The sequence below is a fragment of the Drosophila mauritiana genome, chromosome X (assembly GCF_004382145.1).
Source record: "Drosophila mauritiana strain mau12 chromosome X, ASM438214v1, whole genome shotgun sequence".
Classification (NCBI taxonomy): domain Eukaryota; kingdom Metazoa; phylum Arthropoda; class Insecta; order Diptera; family Drosophilidae; genus Drosophila; species Drosophila mauritiana.
Genome location: NC_046672.1, coordinates 18,605,659 through 18,623,254, shown reverse-complemented (window position 1 = coordinate 18,623,254; position 17,596 = coordinate 18,605,659). Strand labels below are relative to the sequence as shown.

Below are 17,596 nucleotides of genomic sequence, written 5' to 3'. Positions count from 1 at the left end.
TAAGGATAAAATAGTTCAGGAACCAATATTAAAAACGATTTAACTTTTAAGAACAAGGAAAACATTTATTTTGGCGCATTGGACTAAAATTACTTTTCGAGCTTTAAAACACATTGCAAACATAAACAGTGTAAAAATGGCATTCGAAACGTAATAAAACTCAGTTTATAAATTTTAAATTTATCACTGCACGCTTTTTAAATACATTTGAATTTAACGCTCAATATAGCATATATAATATGGAATATAATTTATAATTAATTTTAAAACAATTTGCTATTTGTTCACTTGTAAAAAATGCAAGAACTATTTCTTCGTTTCAAAGGCATTTGTTAATCGAGTACAAATTGTTAGTTAAATGGAACGTTGCAGTTTAAATAATACCAAAAAAGTGGAAAAAATATGGCTGATTTTGTTTGTAAGGCTCCTCCAACTCGGGCGCTAGAAGTCCAGGAAGGCATCGATGGCACACTGATTGGTCAGCTGGTCGAACTGCCTGTCCTCGTAGATACGGATTCCATCCCTGGCTATAATCTCCCGCGGCGAGAGCTGCAAATGGCAATTGGAAGACTATTCCATGGCATGGTAAACTGAATGTGACTTACACTTAGCAGCTGCTTGGAGCTCAGGTTGTAGTCCTTGTAGATGGCAATCCTCTGGAGCGCCATCACACTGCGGATACGCTGGCGCGGCTCAATGGTGAGCAGCTTGCGCAGCACATCCCTGCCCTCGTGGGTGAGCTGCTGCACCTCCTCCGGCAGGAAGTCCTCGCTGTCGCCGTCACTGTCCTGCAGGCAGCCGTTGATCTGGGCAATGGATGGGGCATTGGACAGGCCGTCCTCGGGCTCCACACTCTCCCGCCGTCGCAGCAGGTGACGTTTGATGTTGGGCGACTGCAATTAGGATTCAAATACCCATTAATAGTGAATCCTTTTCACTAGAGCATACTTTTCAGCGACGCTGGAAATTAGCCAAGTTGCAAACCCTCATGCAAAATACCTCTGCCACATTATACAGGTATATAGATATATAGATAAACAAGTAGAACCCATCCATGTGTCCAGAGTCTCTGATTTCAAACCACCAAGTCTGCAAGATATCAGGGGTAGTCACCAAAGCGATGAGCCATACTCCTCTGTGTATCTTCTCCGCCTGTCAGCTATTCCAAAAAATAACAATTAGCGTCCGGTGCCAACACGTTCAACCGAACAATGCTAATGGTGAATGGTGACGCCCTGAATCATATCTAAATAACCAAACAATTTGCCACAGACACATGAACACGCAAATACGCAAATCACAAACGTCAGCTTATTGACAGAGCCAGCTAACCACATGGCTCTGGGTTTTTTCTTCTTTTTTTTTTTGCCATGGAACTCAATAAGCTGGAGTAAACATAAGCATAACTCTGGGCCTCATTATTTTTGTTACAAATTCTTCTAGGAAATAAAGTATTTGTTTGAGATAGCCACAAAAACACGATCAATTCACAGGTAAAAGGGCTAAGCTATCTGCTCGCCATGTAATGGATCTATAATAGTGCAGTCTGAAATGAGCTAAATGTTATTTTATCCAATTTCTTAAGTTTCTAACTCATTACATATGTTTCATTTAAAAACATTACAAATAAACTAACAAGAACTAAGAAAAATCCAATGGCTAAACTGTAAAATGTGTGCCAGTTAGTCTGAAGAGCTGAGGAAAAGATCGGGGTCACCACTTAGTACCATGTTCCAATTACAAAACCAATATACCTGAATCAGAGTACTATAATATTCATATTTTCTACATTAGCTAATAGGTTTGCGCTATTAGTAATAATAAAATGGAACCTAATGAATATTCTGGAACTTTTAAACCAATTCCAGCATCACTTCTAGGTCTCTATTTCAGTCAATCTCTGCAATGAGCTTGCAAAAGATGCTGCAATTATGTCGATTACAATGAGATAAACGACGTTGGAAATCAGAAATCTGAAGTCTGCGCTCTGCGATCTGAGATCTGGATACCCGACTTGGATAAGATCCATGTCTAAGATCGGCTGTGCCTAACCAGCCCGGCAAAGCTCAGATCGGCTCCACGAGCGCTAATGCATGCAAATTGGATTCAATTAGCGTGCTACTACTTCTAAAATAGAAATAGACAATTTTTGTCGAGTTGATGGATGCTGCTGTTGCTGTTGCTGGACCCATTGTCGCTGTCGCCATGGAGAGTGCTGTAATACTCGCACTCTCACTTGCCGAGTACGTTCCAGATCTGCGGTCACATGGAGGGAATCATGGGGAAACCCGGCGGCAAATGTCAGATCGACGGGCGAATACCCCACATGTCAACTCAAAAATGGCACTTTCTAGATGCGCGTAGGGATTGGGATATATGTATCCAAGCATGTCACATTTGGAACACCAGTACACTGGCATAGCACTAGTCGGTTCGATCAACCACATTTATGGAACACAATATACAGCAAACTCCCCATGGAATAGCTAAATTCATGCAAATCTAATTTGACAAACGCATTTGTCATGTAAAAGCCACTTACTTACTGACACTGACTAGCTTCTAATTACACGGGCTGCACTTGAATACTCGCACATATGGCATGGGCACAGTAGATGGCTCATGGAGGATGACTGTGGTCCGGGTTCGAGCAATGCACGCACTTGAACTTAACATGCACTGCCGACCGGAGAAGTGGCCACCTCTCGGGCATGACCCAAAAATGGCATTCACGATGGGAGACGGCGACTGCTGGCACTTTCACGGCGGAAAAGCGCAGGTGGCATTCGGGAAATGTCAGCGAATGGCCCCTTAGTCATCCAGATTCATTCCCAGACTCAAGGTGATCGTTGGCCGGGCACATAGCATACAAGCAAATGAATGTGCACATATGTGTGTATCGGTGGATAAAAGTCCAACTTAGGATGCATTGAGTGGTGGCCTAATGCCGAGAGATTTCGAAAGGTTTGACCTGCATTTGGAGCAACAAATTAAGCTTAATCAATGCGGCTGCGACCGCCAACTGACAAACAGCGAAATGTTGACAAAGTGAAACAGTTTGGGCTGTGCTTAGCTTAGAAAAATTAAATTAAATCACAGACGAGCGAGTCGCGGCTGGGCGACGAGAGGAGGAGAGGTAATGATCATCGGTGGATCGGGGTAGATCTGGATCTAGAGCGCGGGTGGAGCAGGGCGGCTGGCACTGCGACTGACCATGCTGACCATGCCACCTTCCTGGTTCGTTGATTCGAAAACAAGTTGCGAAATGAGATGAGTCGAGCGCTCCACTGATTCTGCTCTGGTTCCCGCAGACGCTGGCGATCTCCGTCCGTTCGTATTATATCTGCTTTATCGCTGACAATGTGACGCATGGTAATTGTAATTGCCGGCACGTGAGCTGGACGCTGGCCTGGCCGCCACCAGCTGTCGCTCCATCGGAACTACACTACAATGGGAATTAGAACCATTCCCAATCCAAATGCCTATCCACGCAAAGTCACTCCTAATTACACTTCAAATTGCTTTTAATGGGGTAAACCGTTCGATCACCAAAGAAGCTTTAGTTGGATTCAAGTCCAAGTTGGATGGCTGGCTGACCACTGCCCATTAACAATAGTTCCATCAATCAAGTACACAATACACCAATTACATACATACATGCCGCACATTCTTTCTCTCCGTGTATTCAAATCAGCTCGAATGCGACTTCTGCGTTTGATTTGGCCAAACTGGATCATAGAATCACACACAGATTGGCCCTGGCCCAGTCATGGGTTGCCGGAGACCATCTTCCGTTTGAACTACCATAGGTCATCAACCGCCTTTCTTCTCCGGCTGCCATTCGCTCGGTTGGCCAATTATCGTCGCGACAAAGTTTAGTGCGAGCAAAAAGCTTGATAGTGATTATTATTTTTATATTTCCCAGAATTAATGTCCAGAGATAATTGTCTTAATCGACTGTACATCGCATATTGCACAGTCAGCCAAAAGCCAGAAGCCCAAAGCCAAACCCCAAACGAAAAGGAAGCCGACAAGAACGGATTGACAATACTGAAGTGCGCAGCAGCAAAAACAGAAAACAATCTGCAAGATTTCGGATTTCGAATGGCCATTGCGGCTTTACGAGTGCTCAGCTTGCCGATGAGTGGTGGCCTCCACCGAGCAGACCTAAACAAACGCGCCAGGAAGTGCTCTTCGATCTGGCCAAGATGTGTGGCAAGTCGACGAGTTGGCTCAAAATCCGTGGCGTAATAGGTTGCTCAATCGCCAGATTCGAGATGTATTTATTTAAATGCACATGCGCATCCATATCTAGCCAAAGATAGACACTGCGATCGCCTGCAGAAGAACCACATGGCCACATGGTCATGATGGGATGGGGATGGGGATGGGGATGGGCCCTTTTCAATTACAGTCATTAAAATGCGTGTCTACTTTAATTACAAATTTCAAAACAGAAAAGGCGAACGTCGCGCAGAGGTGGATAAAAGTGCGCATAGATTTTGCAGTTTTTCCCCTGGGGGAATGTCCATCGTCCATGTCCATCGTCCATCCAGCAGTCCAGTCTCTAGTATCCACTAGCCACCACTGCCAGGCACTGTCCACTGTCATTGTCCACCAGTTGGACAGGCTGGACGGGCTGGACAGGCGGCGTATTATGCGACAATGACCTCTTTTCCGTGCTTAGGACATTCAAGGCCAATAACAAAGAGTTATGTATCCATGAGATACAAAGGCGACTCGGCCGCTGTTCTGCAGTCTTGCAGCTCTGCAGCTCTGCTCGCAGGTCTAGTACTGGGATGTGTATATGCACATGTACATACATATGATGTACATATGTATGTGCCTCGCTGTGGATGTGGCATGCAGCCAGCACTGGGCAACAAGGTGGCCCACGTTGGATGTGCAGATTTGGGCCGAGCCAGAGAACCAAGCCGGGAAACTAAGCCCCTGCTGCCCTGTGTAATTACCTTTGCCAGGATGATAATGATAATGATGATGGTAATGCTCCTGCCTCGCGATCTATGCTAGTTCTCCCTTTCGCTTTTGTGTTGACGACCAGGACAATGTTGATGTTGATTGCAACGCATGTGCATTTTATATTATACTCGTATGTATGATAGCAGACCGAGCACATCGTGGCCATTCCCCCGCAGTTCCCCCCTGCGATTCCGCCGATCATCCAATCTTAAAAGGCTTTACTCCACTCCAAGCAAGTCCATATCCATGGCCAATGCCCAAGTCGTGTCCGCAGCGCACAAATTTATTGCATTCGCTGCTCCGCAAAGAGCCTGCAGAAAATCTACGTCCAGAAGAGGTTCCCTTTTGCGGGCTGCGCAAATATTTATGCAAGTCAAGAGCATAAAAATGTCGCAAGAAAATGAGAAGACCAGTGCAGCCATTAACTGACCACTTGGCCCAGCAGGCAAGTGCTTGTGCATCCTGCCCTCCACCTCTAAGGCGCCGCATTCCCACCTCTTCAGAGCGGACGACACGCGAGGAGGATCGGCAGCCATCCCACAGAGCAGTGCCCATTCCCGAGCCCGGCCAATTTTCCACCATCTCCTCCAGCTCAGCGCCAAAAAGTTGCATTTGATTTGGCGCTGGTATGGGTATGGGCTCCGCATGAGGTTTCTCCATACCACGGATACCCTAAACTGCAGAAGTTACCTAGTTAGTAATACCTAACTAGAAAAATCTATATCTCAGAGATTTGCCAGAATTGGGATGGATTCAAATCTTTAAGAGTTCCTTAAGCTGGTGAAGTAACGTATTTCTTAGATTTTCGATCATAGATCATCATGCAATCATATCTTATTTAAAGAAAGGGTATTACTATTTCGGCGTTCCCTGGGCAATCTCACATTTTTTTAATAGCATCGCCTACTTTGGCTGGAACTCAGTGGTTCAGGTTTTCTTCTAACTTGGTTGTCCTCCAGCAGAGCTGAGGTTTTTTTTTAGATCGGGCAATTAAATGTCTGGTGGGGGGATATTCTGAACTGAGTATATATGTTTGCATATAGATACATACTTATATACAAGGACTTGCAAAGTGCCATGGCAAACCTGAGCTAATAGAAGCTCTTATTAGACTCGTAAAAGTGCGATTTAAATCCAAGCTAAGTTTAGACTATTAGCACGGTAGTCACACCATTAGAATACGTCATCTTTTGCCATGAACACACAGTTCGCATAGTCAGAGTTGTTGTTCCTCAGCCGTTCATCCATGGAAATCATTGAGCAACTTAATAATTGCAATTATGCATGATTTTTCTAAACGCAAATATCTAAAGATTATGAGATTCATTTTCGTGACGAGATCTACGAGATCAACAGAACTATCTACACCGCGATCGACCTTCAAAATTGGCCAACGACTGCTGTTGGTGGGTCGGTCGTAAAGGTTTTCGGGTTCTGGGTATTTGGGTTAGCCATCCATCGGTTTTGCATACACTTTACAAGTTCCTAGGTACGCAACAACGTGGCCAATCCTGCCTAAATATAGATTCCGAAAAACAGGTAGACAGCCGGGCCCAGATAATCCATGGGCCCATAAAACCCAAAACCGTACCGAACCCAAACGGGTCGTAAATAAACAGATGGGTCGCGTTCAAATATTTTTTGGACAGCCGACTTAATGTGGCTTTCCCTCGTTTATCTCGCCCATCTCGGTTACTATCTCGCACCATTAGTATCATCATCATGTGCATTCTCAAATCAGACTCTTTCCAAATCCAATCAGAGCACGTTTAACTTAAGAGCTCTTCTCCCAGAACTTTTCCGCTAAACGATTGTCCGACCTTAGAGACGTCGACGCAATAGTATCTTCTGCTCGTATGAGGCACTTCGTTTCCATGGGTGCACACTCGAAGAGAAAAGAATCAAATGATATTAGATGCCCCATAATTTGATGTACGAACTAGGGGAAATCTTCAACCCATTGGGCTATAAATGAATAAGGGTCTGAATAATACATATATTATCATACGATGTCAAATGATCTCCATTCGAATCTGGAGTATATTTCATGATCTATCTACGAATTACGATCGAAATCACTGGCTTTGATTGGATTTTTTCGGGTGTACAACAAGCATTATGTGGCATTTAGTGGCCCAATTTGGAGGAGGCGAAGAAGTCGTGGATGCGGACTTTCATAAGCGACAACTACGGATTGGGCAATTTAGCGCACCCACGAGCGTGTAATATCACTTTCTGGCGGGGAAGTGGAACTTTCCACGGATCTAAACCCATCTATCCTTTTTGGAGCTCATGTGTACTATACATACACTTTATATTTTATCTGGTGGCAGTCTATAAAAAGAATCGGCAGGCCTGCTTGGAGCTGCCCCAAGGCATTTATCATTCTAAGATAATCAACGATCGGAAACCCCCTGCTTTGATTATGTTAATGATGTTCCTCGGCGGGATCGAATGCAGCCTGGTATGGGTATGGGTATTGGTATGGGTATGGGCATGGTTATGGTCTGGTTTGGTCCTCTTCTGGCCACTGGCTTAGTTCGTCTTTGGCTCGATTGCTAAAGTTCTTGGTGGTGCTGGTTGCTGGTGCTGGTGGAACTAGCAGGCATGCTGGCCCCCATGCCCCCTAATCCCGTCTCGTGCCCAAGTAGATACCGGTTTTTTTTCGCCAGGCCAACTCCTCTGCCGCCTCCGAGCAAGCTGGCGAGCAAGCAACCCCGCCAATTGCATTGAACCACAATTAAGCATTTTTCTTTGGCCCTGGCTGATTGCTGATATTATCATCGTACCAACTGCATTTGAAAATCGTGCTGCGTTTAATGACGCTTATGGCAATCGATCAGCGCAGGGCGGGCGGGCAGCCAGCGATCCTGGCTAGTTCCATTTTATAAATAGATCCTACCAACAGTTGCCAGTTACCGGGTACCACGTATCTGCGGTCTGCCAAAGAAGTCTCTGCAGAAGACTTACAAATTGCATTCGCTTTAAAAATAGACAGCGCACAGTGAACAATTTGCCGTCTATTTATGGAGAAAGGGTTCTGGATGGGAGATGGTCATGGAATTGGGATTGGGGATGGGGTTCTGCAGTGCTCTTTCGTTCCCGGCTTAGAACGCCGAACTAAAAATATCCATATCCACGGGATCCTTGCGACTTGCGACTCTCACGTACGCATTCCCGCTGCCCCATCCTCTAAAGATTCTGCCTGCTGCGTGCTGCGTCTTGCTGCGGCTGCTGCTGTTGTTGCTGCTGCTTATGCTGCTGCTGCTGCTGCTGCTGCTGCTACCGCCGCTGCTGCGACGTTCGTGCCTAGCACGCTGTCTATGGCCATACCGCCGATGCTCTGCCGACGTCGACTTCGGGCGTTCGTGATCCGGCGACGAGTGTATATAAACGCCCCGGCGCGCTGGCATCCACTCAAAGTGTTTCTTGAAACTGACCGGTGAGAACACGCGGCAGGCCAGGCCAGCAGCGCAGTGGATTAAGAATATATATATACATATACATAAGCCACTCGAATCCCACCTACATATCACACACATATATATATTTTTTTTAACAAAAATCTACCTTTTTTTTTAACTCTGTGCGTTGTGTGTTCTGTTGCAGGGCGCGAAACGAAATCCCAGAATATTCTCAAACGAAAATTGCAAAACCGCAAATTGTTAACAAATAAGTGTATCTGTGAGATACGCAGTGCCAAAGCAAACACAGTTTCTAAACCGACGTTAGCCGCTTCAATCAAAAGGTGAGTGCTGGCCAAGGCCAAGGTATCGAAACGGGTGGAATCCTTGGTGCAAGTAACGGAGCCTGCCTTATCTGCATCGGTGGCGGGTCATCGAAGTGGCCAAATGGGTGAACCAACCGATTGGGTTTCGCAAATCACCGCCAGCGTCTCTTAACGAGTTTCGATTGCCAAGTCTTGGCGACGACGTACATATGTACCTAAATGCAGTTTTGGCCAGCAAGAGCCGCTCGTAAATTATAAAGATCGTATCTTTGGGTGGGAGCGGGCATGGGGTAACCATGGCTTCTCGACCAGACAGACACACGTTGCGTAACACCCACGAAATAATGGCCAGTAATGGCCAATAGTTGAATAGTCGTGTGCAGCCATACAGCACAATACACGACCAAATATCATTCGGGCCCATTCAAATGCACATTGTTTATGGGTGCCGGGCTCAAGAACCCCATTAGATTTGAATTCGAACCGTTATATCTGATATTTCTCTTTCAATAAATTAGGGTTTATCGATGGCCATTAAACGGCCGAATTAATTAGCATAAGGAAATGAGCAGATGGCCAAATTTGCAAGTCAGTCGTTATCAGATGGTCCGAGATGGTCAGTTTTGAAAACTTAAGTGATCACCGTTTAAGTGCCGCATTTGAATAATTAAACGCTTTCAATGTGGACCAGCCGGTGGCGGGAGAAAGGAGGCAGCATCATTAGATGCACAGGCAGCCAGTAGCCAGTGGGATGCCAGCAGGACTGGCAGACCACCGGGTCTACGAACTGCCGACGACGACAGGCAAATTCAATTCAGAGGTAGAATTTCGTTTAATCGAATTACAAAAGAACCAAACGAAACGTAATTCCGCGGAAGACGAAACGATGATTGGGGAATTTAAAGCGGAATAGAAAGTCCGGACCACATTCAAAAAAAATTCTCAGTGAGGGTCATTGTGCAGCGGATTGCTTTGTGGGTTCTAAATTAAAGTCCCCCGTCTGTCGTTTCCTTTCCAGAATGAAGTGCCAACTGCTTTTCGTGGCCACCGTGTGCCTGGCCAGCGTTTGGGCGCTTCCCGTGCCCGACGAGGAGGTGGCCATCCAGCCGGACAGCGGTACCAAGGCCGAGCTCCTGACCAAGACCGTGCTGCCCACCGCCGTTGAGCCTGCTCCCTTGAAGCCCGAGGCCGAGAAGCCAGCAGAGACCAAGACCATCGAAGCCAAGGCCGCCGTGCCAGAGCAGCCCGCACCCATCACTCCTGCCGCCGAGCCAGCCAAGGAGATCAACAGCGTGGAGCTCAAGTCGAGCGCGCCGGACGTAGAGACCGCCCCAGCTATTCCCGAGAAGAAGACCCTGCCTGAGGAGGCCAAGCCCGCCCAGGAGAACGCTCCCGTTGAGGCCGAGAAGAAGCAGGAGAAGACTGCCCGCACGGAGGCGGAACCCGCTGTCGAGGCTCAGCCCCAGGCCACCAAGGCCATCGAACAGGCCCCCGAAGCCCCAGCCGCCAATGCCGAGGTGCAGAAGCAAGTTGTCGACGAGGTCAAGCCCCAGGAGCCCAAGATCGATGCCAAGTCCGCCGAGGAGCCAGCGATTCCCGCCGTAGTTGCCGCCGAGAAAGAGACACCCGTACCCGAGCAGCCCGCCCGCCAGGAGAGGATCAACGAAATCGAACAGAAGGATGCCAAGAAGGACGCTGCTGTTCCCGAGGAGCCAACCAAGGCCGCTGAAGCCACACCCACCGCCGCTCCTGAAGCCCCCAAGTCGGACTCCAACATCCAGGTGATTGCTCCCGAGAAGAAGTCCATCGAGTCGTCCCCCGCTGCTGCGGCTGCTTCTCCTGCCGCCCAGGCTGCCCAGGCCAAGTCCGGTGAGGCCCCCAAGCCAGTTGACCAGCAGAAGAGCACCGAAACCGTTGCCGAGTCCGCTCCCGTCCTAAAGACCAATGCCCCACTTGCTCCGGCCGGTGCCACCAAGGTGACGGAGGCCGTCAAGGAGCAGGAGAAGGAACAGCCAGCCGCTGATATCGCTGCCAAGGCCCTGCCAGAACAGAAGAAGACGGAGGAGACAGCAGCACCAGAGCCAGCCGCCGCCGCTGCCCCTGCTGCCGTGCCCGAGGCCAAGAAGATCGACGAAGCACCAGCTGCCGAGCCCGTGGTCAAGGGCGAGGAGGCCATTGCCAAGCCCATTGCCCAGGCACCGTCGGCCGAGCCCAAAAAGTCGTCGGAGGAAAAGTCTGACAAGTCCGAGTCCAAGGTCGATGAGTCCTCGGAGTCCAAGGAGTCGGAGGAGAGCAGCGAATCGAAGGAGAACTAGGAATAGTAAGAGCTTTACATCTACCACCTTGCCTTAACCAACTCAACTCCAACTCAACACCGCACCGCACCACCCGCACCAGCACCAGCACCACAAACCCTACCGACCATCGCACCACTGCTACGCCTTGGCAGCGTCTTAATATTACGATCGTAGTTAGTGGTATCCTTAGTTGTAAATGGAGCAGAACGAAATGACACACACAAAAGCATACGATGAATATGAAGGGCAGGACTGTGGAGAAGAGGATGGCGTTCTGCCCCAGGATCAATAGAACCAAGTGGATCGGAAGGTAACCACGCGTAGGCATAACAATTCAACACACAACAAACAGGACAAACCGCTAAGATGGCATAAAGTAATACTTATAATTATAATTTAATAAATGTAATCTTAATTAAATCTTAGTCATTGCAAGACAACCACCCGGTACCCGCCCGCCCCAAGAAAAAACTCCTAGATCAGCCTACCCATGTCCAAACCCAGACCGAGATCAAGACCAAGTCCTTTCCAAAAATAACACCCAGAACGAAGCCAGCACTCGATGAGTATCGCCTATGATACATTATAAATGAGAAAACCTTTTTTTTTATTTGAGTTCTAACATAATGAAACTACATTTAATAACGATAGTGTTATAACGTATATATGAGAAGAAGTATATATGCTTTTATATAGACTGAGAAAATTCTTAAATAAAAATCGAAAAACTAAAATGCGTCGAATACTATCTGGGGATTTAGATTCCAGCCTGGGCTAGGCGATGGGAAACATCTAATCCTGAACATCAAACAGATAAATACCGACTTTGAATTGGATAGACAACACCTGATTATATAGAGCTCTCATTCTGACGGCGAGGCCAATTATAAACGCTCGGATTATAGAGCTTCATTGCGGACTGGTGGCCAACACACCGAGTATTCCCCACTGATGCAATGCAGCAAACCAGTTCCCCAGTTCCAGATCCAGCTAAGACTGCACTATGGATGTTAGACTAGCTACTAGTACTATGGCTATTGCGTCGGAAAACAAATCGGTTCGCCGAGATGGCGCATGCTCGCATTCTGAATGGTTATTACCGATTGAATTACCCACTACCGGATTTGGTCGCTTACCTTCTGCGTCAGCATCTGACAGGCAATAACGCCCAAGGCCCACCAGTCCACCGCATGGCCATAAGGTTCCCCGCACAGAATCTCCGGGGCTGTAACGATACGAGAGGGGGAGAACGTTTTACCCACCCGCAAACAAATGGTGCAGAGGCAATGGTCTGTTCGGCGTGCCGAATTCGGATGATACGTATATACGGGTATACGGACATGGGGTGCGCTATACGGACAAAACAAACGGACAGCTTGGGTAACTTGGAGCGGGGACATGGCTGGTCGATGTGATTGATTGGATGGATTATTGGGATAATGCTCGCAAAAAGGCCAATTACATTTCTACTTTGAACGTGTGCTTCAAAGGATTTATTCCGCTTAAATCGATTTTACAATATTAGTTAAGTCGTAAAGTACATTTATCGATTACTTTTATAGCTTGGACATATAGATAAACATTGATTTACATACATACATGTCTACATATTGGATATCCATGGGTACATGGAGTCCGTACTATAGTTTAATCACTACAAGTACAATCACAATCTTTTATACATACATTTCTACCGCCTCACCGCTACTTGCCACGATCTAAACATTAGGTTTTAGATGGTTTCTGAATTCGTTAATGGTTGCTTTTCTTGTGTTTAGCTCGGTTCTTCTTTCGCACACCGTGTACAATTTCATAGCTTGCATCGTTTTCGTTATTTACATTGGCGATTAAGATATAATTAACAAAGTATATTCGCTCGGCTGACAGCAACTGCTTGCTAGTGGAGCTCAAAGCTTGTTTTTGGAACGTTTTGCATGGATGATGAAGGGGATATAGCTTATACATTTGGTGGGATCTGGATAGCTAATGGCTATCTACATATATGCAAATCTCCCTCCTGCTTTTAAATCCTGCCGAGGACATGTAAGTCCAGCATGCTCGTGGGTTAAGCGGTGGTCAATGGAACCTAGTGAATATCTAAAGCAATGATAACAACTAAAAGTATTAAGGCAGAACAATTAAGACGAAGCCTATATGTTAAACGATCTAGTTCAGCAGGGACGTGTCATATGCCATAAATAATTATTCACTTCGCGTTTCATCCTATCACCCTTGTTTATGACCCAACCTTGGTCATGGGCAACGAAACACCAGGCGTAGAAGATTGAAAAAAAAGAATATACTAATAAATTAACTCGCGAGAAACTAAGTAGTGGCCACCAAAACTACACAATGATGGGAGGATTTGCGTTCCCCCGCCAGCCCGTCACATTGCGAGCGTTTCTTTGATGATCTTCTTCATGGCGTTACCCATGGAGGGAGCAGCCGAGCCCGAGGTGGAGTAGTCAAACTTAAACAAATACGGCTGCACGTCCGGAAAGGATGTGTCGAAGATCAGGTCCAGTTCGCTCTGGCTGGGCGTCTTGGGCACGTAGTCGTGCCGATTCATCAGCTCGGTGATGTATATGACCTTTTCGGTCAGGAGATCGGAGACATTCTCGCGGCACAGCTGCCTCTCATCCTCGTTTTCGTGCTTGATCAGATCCAGGTGCACGGTCCACACCTCCCATGGGATCGACTCCTGCGGGAAGGGCCAGCGGTTCTTCTTTTTCTGGAAGAACTCCAGGCTGATCTGGCCGGAGCCACAGCTCTCGTTGGAACGCAGTTTCTCGCTGAACGAGTTGATGGCCCGCTTCACCTTGTGTGTCAAGCTGTCCGAGGTGCAGCACACGTAGGTGAAGTCGATGAAGTTGCAATCGACGTCCGTGTAGCCGACCGTGCCAATCGAATACTGGGCGTCGCCCGTGTACATATACTTGCCCAGGCAGCGGTGGAAGAGGACGGTGTGAAAGATGGTGGCCACCGCCTCGTCCACCTGACGACCCTCCATGGTCAGATCAAAAACCTGCGATCGCGCGTTCATTGCGATAACTTTTACGGGTTGAGTTTGAGATTGGGTTTACGTTTGTGAGTTGCCTATATACAGTGTTACGTCGGTATTGTGACTTTGGTTCCCTTGTTCCCTTACTATCGCCTGACGGCTATGTTATGCCTCTTGAGTCTGATCTTTGTTCTCTGATTATGTTTACTGGCTCACCAGTAATGTTTATAGTCCAATAACCTATCTCATTAAATGTACATAGTTTTTTAGCTTAAATAGTAGTATCCTAGAGTAACAGGGAGTTATATGCTCTATTTTCCTATACTGCTCTGTTCCCTTTTTCTGCTAAGTTACTTTGCTGGGCTTTCTTTACGAAAATACCTTTGAACGATTTGGTTTGCGATGGATCGGCGCGCCTCTTAACAGCTAAATCTATTACTTAGGTGTTTGTATGTTTAAGTTGGATTAGATCGTACCCATGTATTTGAAAGTGCCACACATGGTGCGCGTGTTTGCCCCCAGTTTGAGCCACTTGCTAAGGCCGAAGTCGGTTAGCTTTATGTGAAACTGTTCAGTTAACAGGATGTTCTCCGGCTTCGCATCACGATATATAATCCCAGCGTTGTGGAGAAAATCTAAAAACAGCGTACGTGAGATTATGGTTAGCTGGCCTAAGACCTCTTCTACTCACCTAAGGCAAGTGCTATCTCGCCAATGTACAAGCGAACCAGATCAATGGAGAAGTGAGTTATTTTCGAGAACAACTCGCCGTTGGGTACGTACTCCGATACTGCAGTGGATTAGAGTATTTAGTATACACATAAAATCGTTAGTATAGTTTTATCTCAACGCACGAATATGGAGGTTGTGGCGGTTTTGCCACAGATCTATTTGCTTCACGATAAACGGATGATGGCCGCAAACCTTCTGAATGTCCGCCTCGTCCTTAATCTGCCGTACGCTGTTGTCTTCTATGAGCTGTATAAAAAAGTAGGGGAGTTACTTTATCTCTGCCAGTACCCGAACAGAATGCTTAACAACCTTTGATTTCTTCAGCACCTTCAGGGCGTAGCACTGACTGTTGTCACTCTTGCTGGACACCTTGAAAACCACGCCGAAGGCTCCCTTGGCCACCAAATGATCGATACGGTACAGATCGTTCTTGCTGGACTCCTTAAAGTGCGAGTTGAAGATTGAGTTGGTCAGAGGTCGGTGCCACTGAGTCTTGCCACGACGAGAGCCATGAAGTGAGGTCAAGCTGCAAGGAAGAGTTTGCATATTATTTATGGAAACTTAAGGGGCGGTCAATGCGATTCTACCTCTTTCGCGTGGCCTTGTTTCGATGGCGAAATGAGTTGCGGGCACCGGAGAAGCTCCAGTTGAGTCGTCCTCCGCTAAGGCTGCCAAGACTCCAGGTGGAAAGCTGTTGCTGAAACAAGACAAATCATTAGGTTTTGGTGTTCAGTACACAATTCTCGCCCTTCACTGCTATCTATCCCATGTGTATGTACATTTGTGTGTAAGTTATTTATATATTGAACACGCGGCGGACTGCCTGTCTACTGAATGACCAGTGCTGAAGCCAAAAAAACGGCCTGAAACGGGCTCAGCGGATTTATTACGGCTTACCTGCGTCGTTTTCAACGGTTATCCCAGCCCTTTCCACCGGAAAAATAAGCTAATGAATTCGCAGAACACTTTCTAGCAATCTATGAATTTCTACGGAGGCGTAGGAGATGGTTCTGCGATGTTCACTGGGCGGCGACACGTGCGTTATGGCCTGTGAATATTTGCAAACAAACAACGCCACCGATGATCGAACAGCTGGGAACGGAACGCAGAAGAGAGCGAGAGAGCGAATCGAGTATACAGTGGTGTCCACCGAGAGTGATCATCTGTTTTCGGTATTAACTATGACACATTCTTGACAAAATTCCGTTTTTTACATTAAATTGCTGATTTGTAGTCAAAGTAATAACGCCATTTTGGACCAAACCGAGTAACACAGTGAATTTAAAATGGTTTTCTTACTAAGTACTTTCAAATCGAAAGTATTGTTTTAAAACATATTTTTCCGCCAATTCGTTTGAAAAATAATGGAGCTATGCGCTTCTTGTGTACATATGTTTTTATCTCTTAATATGGATTTCTGATGTGAAAAATCTTTAATAAACTACTACTGAGAACTAAATACGTTTTCTTATCTCATTTTCTCAACGCTTTTGCAAAAGCCGTACCAATATGCTGGCCCGCGCCTGTGGCCAGCGTTTCTTTGCATGAGGGTCACCAATCCATTCCGTATGGCTACACACACGCGTATGGAGCATAATGTTCACATCTGTAGATCTGTAGATCTGGATCTCCGCGTGGGCTGTGCGATCCTCAGATTCATACAGCGAAAACAGAGGGGGGAGCAAAACGCGCGGATTTGATAAGGGGGCGCCAGAATTTGCGCAGCGGGAGGCTCAATTGGCATGGCCATGAAAGTCGTATGCGAATGCGGAAATACTTGGGGCATTTGAAAAGTGCGGAAAAGAGCGCCCACACACGTGCTGCCTGTGGGGCGGCGGGAGAAAGAGGGCGTTTTGTGGGGGTCAGGGGTCAAAAGCCGCAACGTAATTGAATGGGGAAAACGCGAACCCAGCACCCATTAATGTCATTAATGACGCAGTATTTATTCGCGCTGACGAGGGCAAACATGGCCAACAAAGTGTACATATGTAAGTACGAATGTATGTTTATATGCGCCTATGTGGGTTGCCTTATCAGCCCGTCCTCCATATATACCACAACGTCCACCCACCACCCACTCCACTTGCAATTTTTCTTACTCATTACCTGCTGTGATTGTACAGGCTGTTCCTCCTCGCCCGGAGGATGCGACTGTGTTGGCTGGTTGGTTTGGGCCTGGAACTGGATCCTCCTGCTGCTCGGTTGCTCCTGCTCCTGTTGCGGCTGTTGTTGCTGCTGCTGCTCCTGATGCAGCTCCTCCTGGTGGTAGTGGTGATCGCTGGCTGTGGCGCCTAGTTCCGCTGCGCCTTGTGGCCACTGGGATGTCCTTCTGCTTCTGCTTGCATTACGCGGTTGCGAGTTGCCCATCAAAAGCTCCACTCGTCCCAATCAATTCCCGTTGTTTCTGTTTCCTTGTCGTCCGCTTGTTGTTTACACACACACACCGAACACCACCACACTCCACTCGTTCCACTGGAATTGCGCAATCACTGTTCGTGTGCGTGCGCGTGTGTGTGGGGCAGCCGAAAAATCGCAGTAAAAAGCGCGCACTTCGCAGCCGGGCGGGGTAGGTAAAATTCTAATATAAATATTTGGTAGCTAAGGCTGGCTCTATTTTGCTGTTTTTTCTGTGTGTTGTTTTTGTTGTTGTGCAGGTAGCAGTGTGACCAGACCAGACGTGGCCAAACAGTTAAGCGCGAATGTTCTCGGTTGTATGAAGGGGCACACTGCGAATTAGTGATGCGTAATGTCAGTGGATAAAACGTATTATGTTCTCTAAGGGTAGTAAAAGAATTTACAGCTATCAATGTCAGTTCTCAGAATTTTCAAGACCTCAATTTTCTACAAACTAATGTT

At 47.0% G+C, this 17,596-nt stretch overlaps 3 protein-coding genes across 4 annotated transcripts; 1 reads left to right on the top strand and 2 right to left on the bottom strand.

Annotated features, from left to right (window-relative positions):
• Nucleotides 1-211: 211 nt before the first annotated feature.
• Nucleotides 212-17,405, bottom strand: LOC117147428 (serine/threonine-protein kinase S6KL). 2 transcript variants are annotated; one of them, XM_033314309.1, is made up of 9 exons: nucleotides 16,847-17,405; nucleotides 15,328-15,431; nucleotides 15,050-15,266; nucleotides 14,863-14,986; nucleotides 14,700-14,798; nucleotides 14,485-14,643; nucleotides 12,144-12,232; nucleotides 606-893; nucleotides 212-549 (listed from the first exon to the last, which is right to left on the bottom strand). In XM_033314309.1, exons 1-9 carry the CDS (start codon nucleotides 17,105-17,107, stop codon nucleotides 442-444), a joined length of 1,449 nt encoding a protein of 482 aa, XP_033170200.1. In that variant the 5' UTR covers nucleotides 17,108-17,405; the 3' UTR covers nucleotides 212-441. The 2 variants fall into 2 exon arrangements, with proteins under 2 accessions (XP_033170200.1, XP_033170199.1); XM_033314308.1 differs by having other exon boundaries at nucleotides 214-549; nucleotides 15,328-15,437; nucleotides 16,847-17,404.
• Nucleotides 8,321-11,529, top strand: LOC117147432 (protein bangles and beads). The gene is made up of 3 exons (XM_033314312.1): nucleotides 8,321-8,422; nucleotides 8,590-8,728; nucleotides 9,729-11,529. The coding sequence occupies exon 3, from the start codon at nucleotides 9,730-9,732 to the stop codon at nucleotides 11,023-11,025; it is 1,296 nt and encodes a 431-aa protein (XP_033170203.1). The 5' UTR covers nucleotides 8,321-8,422; nucleotides 8,590-8,728; nucleotide 9,729; the 3' UTR covers nucleotides 11,026-11,529.
• LOC117147433 (autophagy-related protein 101) lies at nucleotides 12,486-14,478 on the bottom strand. Its single transcript, XM_033314313.1, has one exon. It carries the CDS (start codon nucleotides 14,048-14,050, stop codon nucleotides 13,394-13,396), a length of 657 nt encoding a protein of 218 aa, XP_033170204.1. The 5' UTR covers nucleotides 14,051-14,478; the 3' UTR covers nucleotides 12,486-13,393.
• Nucleotides 17,406-17,596: the final 191 nt, after the last annotated feature.

Excerpts from the sequence above, each read along its gene's own strand:
- LOC117147432 (XM_033314312.1), top strand. The coding sequence starts at position 9,730 with ATGAAGTGCCAACTGCTTTTCGTGGCCACCGTGTGCCTGGCCAGCGTT.
- LOC117147433 (XM_033314313.1), bottom strand. The coding sequence starts at position 14,050 with ATGAACGCGCGATCGCAGGTTTTTGATCTGACCATGGAGGGTCGTCAG.
- LOC117147428 (XM_033314308.1), bottom strand. The coding sequence starts at position 17,107 with ATGGGCAACTCGCAACCGCGTAATGCAAGCAGAAGCAGAAGGACATCC. Across the intron at positions 14,644-14,699 it reads CGAGATAGCACTTGCCTTAG|ATTTTCTCCACAACGCTGGG; the intron begins GTGAGTAGAAGA and ends CGCTGTTTTTAG. Across the intron at positions 894-12,143 it reads GTCAGATGCTGACGCAGAAG|TCGCCCAACATCAAACGTCA; the intron begins GTAAGCGACCAA and ends TCCTAATTGCAG.